General features: G+C 35.3%; 1 protein-coding gene across 2 annotated transcripts in view; it reads right to left on the reverse strand.

The window, feature by feature from the left end:
* LOC106471682 (translation initiation factor IF-2, mitochondrial-like) overlaps window positions 1-8,284 on the reverse strand; it is a 52,091-nt gene extending 43,807 nt beyond the window's left edge. The window contains exons 1-4 of one of the 2 annotated variants that reach the window (XM_022400290.1): window positions 7,815-8,283; window positions 6,010-6,247; window positions 5,600-5,714; window positions 1,283-1,345 (exon numbers count right to left, since the gene is read on the reverse strand). In XM_022400290.1, coding sequence (XP_022255998.1) covers window positions 1,283-1,345; window positions 5,600-5,714; window positions 6,010-6,247; window positions 7,815-7,849 — 451 coding nt within the window. In that variant the 5' untranslated portion in view covers window positions 7,850-8,283. Of the gene's footprint in view, window positions 1-1,282; window positions 1,346-5,599; window positions 5,715-6,009; window positions 6,251-7,814 lie in introns of both variants that reach the window. The other variant, XM_022400289.1, reaches the window with a different exon arrangement.
* Window positions 8,285-9,553: the final 1,269 nt, after the last annotated feature.

The raw sequence follows: 9,553 nt of genomic DNA on the forward strand, positions 1-9,553 counted from the left end.
CCACAGTGAAACCATTCATACTACAAATATTTTACTAGGTTCCAACCATATAACCAAGGAAATGTTAGCATCTTACCACAGTGAAACCATTCATACTACAAATATTGTCCTAGGTTCCAACCATATTTCCAAGGAAATGTTAATATATTACCACAGTGAAACCATTCATACTACAAACATTGTCTTACTTGGTTCCAACCATATAACCAAGGAAATGTTAGCATCTTACCACAGTGAAACCATTCATACTACAAATATTGTCTTACTAGGTTCCAACTATATATCCAAGGAAATGTTACAGTCTTACCACAGTGAAACCATTCATATTACAAATATTGTCTTACTAGGTTCCAACCATATATCCAAGGAAATGTTAGCATCTTACCACAGTAAAACCATTCATACTACAAATATTGTCCTAGGTTCCAACCATATATCCAAGGAAATGTTAGCATCATACCACAGTGAAACCATTCATACTACAAATATTGTCCTAGGTTCCAACAATATAACCAAGGAAATGTTAGCATCTTACCACAGTGAAACCATTCATACTACAATTATTGTCTTACTAGGTTCCAACCATATAACCAAGGAAATGTTAGCATCTTACCACAATGAAACCATTCATACTACAAATATTGTCCTAGGTTCCAACCATATATCCAAGGAAATGTTACTGTCTTACCACAGTGAAACCATTCATACTACAAATATTGTCTTACTAGGTTCCAACCATATAGCCAAGGAAATGTTAGCATCTTACCACAGTGAAACCATTCATACTACAAACATTGTCTTACTAGGTTCCAACCATATTTCCAAGGAAATGTTAATATATTACCACAGTGAAACCATTCATACTACAAATATTGTCTTACTAGGTTCCAACCATATAGCCAAGGAAATGTGAGCATCTTACCACAGTGAAACCATTTATACTACAAACATTGTCTTACTAGGTTCCAACCATATATCCAAGGAAATGTTACAGTCTTACCACAGTGAAACCATTCATACTACAAACATTGTCTTACTAGGTTCCAACCATATAGCCAAAGAAATGTTAGTGTCTTACCATAGTAAAACCACTCACCCTATAAACACTGTCTTACTAAGTTCCTACCATATATCCAAAGAAATGTTAGTGTCTTACCATAGTAAAACCACTCACCCTATAAACACTGTCTTACTAAGTTCCTACCATATATCCAAAGAAATGTTAGTGTCTTACCACAGTGAAAACATTTATTGCTTTACTAGTTTCCAGCCAGTATCTCACCTGAGTCGGGGCTGTCAAGCTGGTTGCAGTTCTCAACATAAATCATAGCTTCAAACACATCATCTGAAATTCAAGACAAAGCCCAGAGTTATTGAAAACCACCATTAAATTGAAAGGCAAAATACCCTGATCAAATAAATCCAAGTTGGTTTACTGAATTATTAAGCTACTTTGCCTTCACAAACTACATGTCTTTTTTCATCAAACATTTGAAATGAATAGCCAAGATTTTACAAATATTTGAAACAAGTGGAAGACAAATGGTATGAATGCTACTAGCTTATTAACCTTCATTTATACCATATGATAAAGTGAATAAACTTCTGTAATATTTAAATACAAACTAATGTAGTACATAAATTTATTTCAGTACAACAAAATATGAGATTAAACTATGCTGAACAACTTGCATATACATTACACTAAGCTGAAGAGATCACATAGAAATTACACTATACTGAACAGATTACAATTCACTTCCTACTATAAATCAGAAAAAAATGACAAAGATTTATCAGTGACCCTCGACTTAACTTTTGAAATGGCATTACCATTGCCTTTGTCAGGCTTTTCTACACAAGTCACTGCGTTACATTCAAAATTTAATTAAACACCTTTAATATTAATGTATGTGAATGAATTTAATATCATAGTGTATGATTCAAAGGTTATTTCATCCAAATTTTAAGCCCTTTAAAAACTACTTAAAACTTCATACACATTTGTCACATGACCAATGAGCTGTGAAAGTTCTCTACTTTGACATTATCTTCAATAATGGCAGTACTGTAAAGGTATGTGTAGACAATTAGATGTTTAGATAACCCTTTGGCTCTTTCATTTCAAAGTTCTCTGAATGAATACAGTTGGAACAATTAATAAATTTTTCAATCTCTGACAGCTGCCATGCCTACCTTCAACAGATTTATTTAAGCTTCATAGCCTCCATTTAGATGTTACATACACATGTGTATAACCACTAGAAAGAGCTCATTTTACAGTATAATCTAACAATAACTATTTTAAAATTGGCACCAAGTTGTTGTCACCAAGTACATGAAACTTAACATTTTCCAATAGGTATTTAACTCCTCTCACAAAATAGCTTTTCTCAATTAGAACTGCCCTCTATTGGCACATACTTTCAAAACTCACCACTCACTTTCCACCTCCTGCTTCTGCATATCCACATGCAAATGATCATGAAGCAGCTCTCCACTAATAGGAGCACGACACAACTCTTATCATAACCAGCACCCTCTTCACATTTGCACTTGTTAATCACTTCAAGAATAGTTAGAAGACCTACACCACATATCACTGGAAGTGGGAAGGCTGGGTGGGAAATGCGAGAGGAGGTAATACATAATACTGTAGGAAATACATTTTTCAGTTTAGGAAAATGTTAGCTTCCAATACAATATCTTTCCTCCTCTCACAAAATAGTTAGAATCACACATTGAGCTGGTGGAGGGCTAGTGAAAAAATTATCCCCCTTTAGGAAGTGCCCAAAGAGAGACCAGGTGGTGTGAAACCAAAAGAGAAACCTCAGTGGGAGACTGCACCACATTTGATCCAGTTATACTCTTCACTCTTTTATGATTGAGTCATGAACATAAAAGACAGAAAAACATGAAGGAAGCCCAGAATATGTATGACCAGTTAATGGGACCCCTGGGTGTTGAGTTGTTTGGAAGTGACAGACCATAGTGGTAGTTTGACTTCATCCAACACCAGCCAGCATCTGGAATGATATATCAGATCTGCAGAAGGAAGAGAATCACCTACCTCTTCCCCTGGAAATGGGAATTGGTAGGGAAGACAAGCTTCCATACCAAAATCCTTCTCCATTTGCACACATTTCCAACAAAACCATCAGCAGATCTGCCGGGAACCAACATCCAGTGGATGGTAGGAAGGTAGATAGCCCCGGCAGGATGACATCTAAGGTCCAAATCCTGGCAGAAATGGGCATGGTACTTCCAGTTTGCAGTAGGAGGAGGATACCTACCCATGCACAAGTGGGAAAACATGCTGCACCCAGCTACAACCAACACCAGATCCCTCGGGAACTGACATCCAGCAGTAGGAAGAGGGACCACAAACCTGGGGTGCATCTCTAGTCCAAAACCTGTTGGCAGTGGGTATTTGTCATCCAGTCTGCAGTAGGAAGATGGATTCCAGCCAGCACACGTGTGAGGACTTACTTAGCTACACCATCTCCAACCATCACCGGACTCACTGGGAATGTACACATCCAGAGGATGGTAGGTAGGAAGAATGTCCTAGCCTGAGAGGCAAACTGCAATTATAGATATGTAGTCCTAACATGGCTGAATGCTTCAACCAAAACCTGGTGACATCTGGAATTGTACATCAGATCCATGGTAGGAAGGGCATCACACCATCGACACATTATTCTAGTCATGACCAGGCTATCTCCAACCAACACCAAACCCACCAGGAATGTACCTCCACAGGATAGTAGGAAGAAGAAATGCCAAAATAGGAAAAAGCAATTGGTCAGATATACAGGCAGTAATAGGGCATAGGGCTACAACCAAAACCTGGCAGTATCTGGAATTGTACATCAGTTCTGTAGTAGGAAGTGCTATATGCCATCAACACCTGCAGAATGCCACTCCCCTACTTTCAACTGAGTGATATTATTCATCACTCAAGAGGGCTTCCACAGTCCACCACCCCAGCAGCATCTGGATTTGTACATCCGGTCTACAGTAGGAAGAGTCTCAACACCACGGGCATCAGAGATGGGCAGCAATTTGTCTGCTTTACTCATGTTATTCCATGAGTATACAGTCCAGGAGGAACATATTTAGGATACAAAAAACCACTAAAGAGACTTACTAGCAGTCTTAGAGAACATCCCATCTCTATGGTATGCATAACCCAATCCTGCAACATAATTGTTTAGGCACAGATAACAATAGAACGGAGATACACAACCAACACCTGGCAGCATCTGGAATTGTACATCAGGTCCACAGTAGGAAGAGCTAAAACGTAATTGATATTAAGCATGGTCACAGGATGGACAATGTGGATTTTAAAAAAAAAGTATACCTAGTCAGGCACTACTTGCCACAGAGTAGGATCTACAGTACACTAGCCAAAAAGGTCCCTGAAAAATTAAGAAAAGTTGGAAAAAGCAACATTTCACAATACCAAATGCTGAAATTTAACTAAATAATAAAGAAAAACTAGGTCAGTAACATAAAGGAAAGTGTCAATAAATCCATGTGCAAAAACCAGCACACATGTACAGTACTACTGCCAATTGAGACGTACAAATGTGAAGAGAACACTGGTTACAATAGGAGTTCTGTCGCACTCCTATTGGTGGAGAGCTACTGCATGATCTTCTGCATATGGATATGCAGAAGTAGGAGGTGGAAGGCTAGTGGCAAGCATGCCAAAGTTGTGCCAATAGAGGGCAGTACTAATCATGAAAAAATATTTTGTTAGTGGAGGTACGGTATCATATCAGAATTGACTATAATATGGTTCACTGTTTGATCCACTATAGCACTTACGGTTGTTTCTTACCTAAATATGTTATAGTTAGAGATACAGTTTAAATTGTATTTATGTCTTACAATTATATTTTAATTAATTATGCATTAGTTATGTTTCAAAATGTATAATTAAAAGGTTTAAAATTTTTTTAAATATACATCATACTTCGCATCCATTCTCAAGGCTATCGATATTATGCCCTGGTAGAATACCTGTCTTATATTTCCACATCTAAATAACTTTATCTAATCTTACCAATATCTCCATATCATTTCAGCTGGTAGGATAACTTTTTGTATTTCCACATCTTAAATAACATCATTTATGTGTTACATCTAACAGATAAGTACCTGTCAGGTGTTTCCTTAACTTAATAACATCTCCTAAATTCACTAATACCACTATCTCTTACTTTTTATAGTTGAGCAATTGTCATGTTTTTCCAAATCTTAATAGCACCTTCTAAACTTACCAATATATCTATGTGTTACTTCTGATAGTTCAGGAACCATAATTTTACTACACACTAATAACACCTTCTAAACTTACCAATATCTCCATGTATTACCTCTGATAGTTCAGGAACCATAATTTTACTACACACTAATAACACCTTCTAAACTTACCAATATCTCTATGTGTTACCTCTGATAGTTCAGGAACCATAATTTTACCACACACTAATAACACCTTCTAAACTTACCAATATCTCTATGTGTTACCTCTGATAGTTCAGGAACCATAATTTTACCACACACTAATAACACCTTCTAAACGTACCAATATCTCTATGTGTTACTTCTGCCAGTTGAGCAACTGTCATGTTCTTCCATATCTTAATAACATCATCTTTACGTTTTGCTTTTGGTGAGAAATGGATGCTGTTTTTATGCTTCTAAACAGGAAATTAAAAAACATACTTTTTCATATATTGGTTAAATTATTCATACAAACATATTCATAGTTTTTGTTTCATATTATTATTATAGTTCATTCAGTTTAGTTCTGTGGATACATTTTTCCTAAAGGTGTCATGTTACTTTATACAAAGCCATTAAATTTTCCAACTGGAATGGCAAATACCCTGAAGTATATATTCTTTGGTAGGTTTTTAAGAAACATTTAAAATACAAATATCCACAAAGGATTAGAGATTTTTGTTAATTATTAAATCAAGGTTTGTACACTACCTTTTCTTCCCCTGTTTTTCGTTTTTTGAAACAGAAGTCAGATGAGTGGAAGTAAGCAGTCTGATAAATGTTACATAAGAAGCATGGCATATTCCTTCTTACAAGTATTAGCCCTGAAGATATGCCTACAAAATGTGATTGTTTTACTGTCTGAAGAGCTATTGTAAACATCCTACATGAGGGAACTGGCCAAGTGTAGGAGTCACACATTTTTATCAGATGCTTTACATATGAAGATCTTCTGGTAAATAAATAACAAAATTAACACAATGAACTCATACTTCCCAAAATACCGTTAATACACACGTTTTTCAAAATGTTACTTCTAAATGAAAAACATTCAAGGTAGAAGAAATATTGTTACATCCATGCAAGATATAATTAGCTTGTTTCATTATATAAAAAATTTAATACAAGAGTCTGTTTGACATTAAGCACAAAGCTATACAATCTGTGCTGTGCCCATCAAAGGTATCAAAACCTGTAAACCTTCAAACTTACTGCTGAGCCACTAGAGGGCTAAAACAAGTCATAATATTCTTTTAAAAGAACAGATCTATATACACTTACAAATTTATTACTCAGTAACTATAACTACAGGAGTGTTTCTGACAAGTTGTAGCATGACTTTTTTCATGAATATGTTCAAAAATAAAAATATCAGAAGATAGGAAACTCCAAGGACTTTTCAAAAGTAAGTGTTTCTCCTTCAAGCATAAATTCCAAATATACCTTCAAGATATGAGGTCTAGTTTTCGTAAGTCCATGGATTATTGGGTTTCTTTATATGAATATTTCCTACTGCATATCAAATACAGGTTTGTTATTTGGTAAGCACAAAGATACACATTGAGCTATTTCTTGTGTGCCCACCATGATTACTGAAACCCAGTTGTAAGACATCAGACTTGCTGTTGTGCCACTGGAAAGGAAGGGGGGCATCAAAGAAAGACAGCTACTGTTATACATTTGGCACATCGAACCTACCTATACCATCCTCTGCAGGTTTTAAATAATGTACAATTTACAACCAAACATATCTATATCACCCTCTACAGGTTTTTCCTATCTATATCACCTTTAACAGGTTTTTAATAATGTACAGTTTGCACACCAAACATATCTATATATATCTCTACAGGCTTTTCCTATCTATATCACCCTTTGCAGGTTTTTAATAACGTACAATTTGCACACCAAACATATCTATATATCTCTACATGCTTTTCCTATCTATATCACCCTTTGCAGGTTTTTAATAACGTACAATATGCACATTAAACATATCTATATATCTCTACTGGTTTTTCCTATCTATATAACCCTTTGCAGGTTTTTAATAATCTAAAATTTGCACACCAAACCTATCTACATCAACCTCTGTGGGTTTGTCTCATTACTAATACATATTTGCAGTTATACAGTGCCTAGCTTGTACAGAAATTAACAAACTTTAATATTTTTCCCAGTGAAGCACACCAGCAGTTCTTATTGTTAAAATTTAAACTTTAATTAAAGTCAATGTGCCAGTCTTATTTTGCAAAGTCAAAGAATAAAAAATGAACAGAGGTGTAAAAGTACTAACAGTAACAAGAACGCAGCCACAACAGCACCAATAAAATTCTCAATATAAAAAAATAAAAGCATAAGAAATATGCAAAATATAAAGATGAAACTTGCAAGTAGATAAGTTAAATTCATAACAAAAAAAATAATCTCAAAACTTGAAAACACGTGTAATTATTGTAGTCTTCACTTTAATTTCGGTAATGTTTTGAAACAACTCGAATCAAGTGCGTCCTTACCTGTGGAGTAACCAGCTTGTTATACTTGACAACATGAGGAAGGCGACAAAATAAAAACTAGAAAATCTGTTCAAACTAGCAGAAAAATATTCATATATAACTGGCACACAGAATCCTATTAAGTACTATCATACTTCACAAATTATATTACCTACTAATAGTATTGCAAGACAAGTCATACAACTTAACTTACAAGATACAGACTTTTTAATACTATAACTTGTAAGTGTAACCGTAAGTTGTGACTAAGTTCATGATACATGCCAGGAAAGAATAAGAGCTCGTCTTATATGTCAGTCGTGTGTTGTCAATGAAGTTTACTCAACTAAGCATCTTTACAATTAAAATGCTACAAATACATTAGCATGGATAATATTACAAACAAATGACATAACTAACTACACTAGTCACAAGTTAATTAAAAATCTTCATCAAAACCACAATAAGAAAAACGCATGTACTACAGTGACAGAACTGTAGCGCACCCTATTGTATCGTAGAAAGGAACGATTAATACCTATTATAAATTATTAATATAACATGTATTTCGCCCGTGTCTTCGTATTAATATATTAATTACAGAGTTTCCGGCAGAGAAACGTAGTTTTATAAGAAAAATAAATACTACAGTAATCACCAACACATTTACTCATTGTTTCCAACTTATGAGGTCAACATTAGATATAAATACACATACACTTAAATATGGCCATGCTACATCTTCAATATTTACATTTTACTTAATAATCAGGTACAAGAAAATAGCAATAATTAGGCGCAACAGAAACACTACTCACCACTCTGCGCCACAAAGAGCTATCTATTACTTCGCACGCAGTGTAGTGTAAATTCCTGGTGCTGACTTGTATCGCATCATCAACATAGTAATCATTATTAGACTATAGCCGTCCATCAGTGGAAGGGCAACACATCCTCCATGATCATTTGCACATGAACATAGGCTCATTTATAGATCGCCATTGTTTGTCTTCAGCCATGTTTTTTCACAAAATTAACTGTAATTTTTCACTTATTGTTTTAACCTTTTGATACTATTCGTCGTGCAGTCTTTATTTACTTAACTTTCTGGATTATTTGAAAGAACCGTACTAAATTTTAAACTTATCAGTTAGAATTTTCCTTTTAACTGACCTTGTACTTTTGGAGGCATATTTCCAATAGTTTAACTCAACAGTGGCACAGCGGTATGCCTGTGGACTTACAGCGCAATAAACCGGGTTTCGATATTTGTGGTGTGTAGAGCACAGCTAGTCCATAGTGTAGCTTTGTGCTTAACTACAAACAAACAAACTCTCAACATGTGGGTTTTGGACAGTCCTCTTCAAAGTCGGCACTAGGCTTACGCATCATCGCCTTACCTGGTTAATTTTCTTTCTAGCCCCCCAGTGGCAGAGTGGAATGTCTGCGGACTTACAACGCTAGAAACCGGGTTGCGATATTCGTGGTGGTCATAGCACAAATAGCCTATTGTGTAGTTTTGTGCTTAACTTCAAACAAAACAAAAATTTTCTTTCTAAGTGATAACATAAAATAATAAATGCAAAAAACCATACCATCACCACATCAGCTTTGTAGTTTAACTGGATTTTGCATTCATGTTCTTACGTATTGATATCTTCCGAGGTTTTTAACATTACTTCACAGGAGTCGTCCAATACTATTGTTACGTCTCCGTTTGTTAATTAACTTTCCGTAACTTCGTTCCGACGAAACTTTAG

Source organism: Limulus polyphemus, unplaced genomic scaffold, assembly GCF_000517525.1.
Source record: "Limulus polyphemus unplaced genomic scaffold, Limulus_polyphemus-2.1.2 Scaffold4786, whole genome shotgun sequence".
NCBI lineage: Eukaryota > Metazoa > Arthropoda > Merostomata > Xiphosura > Limulidae > Limulus > Limulus polyphemus.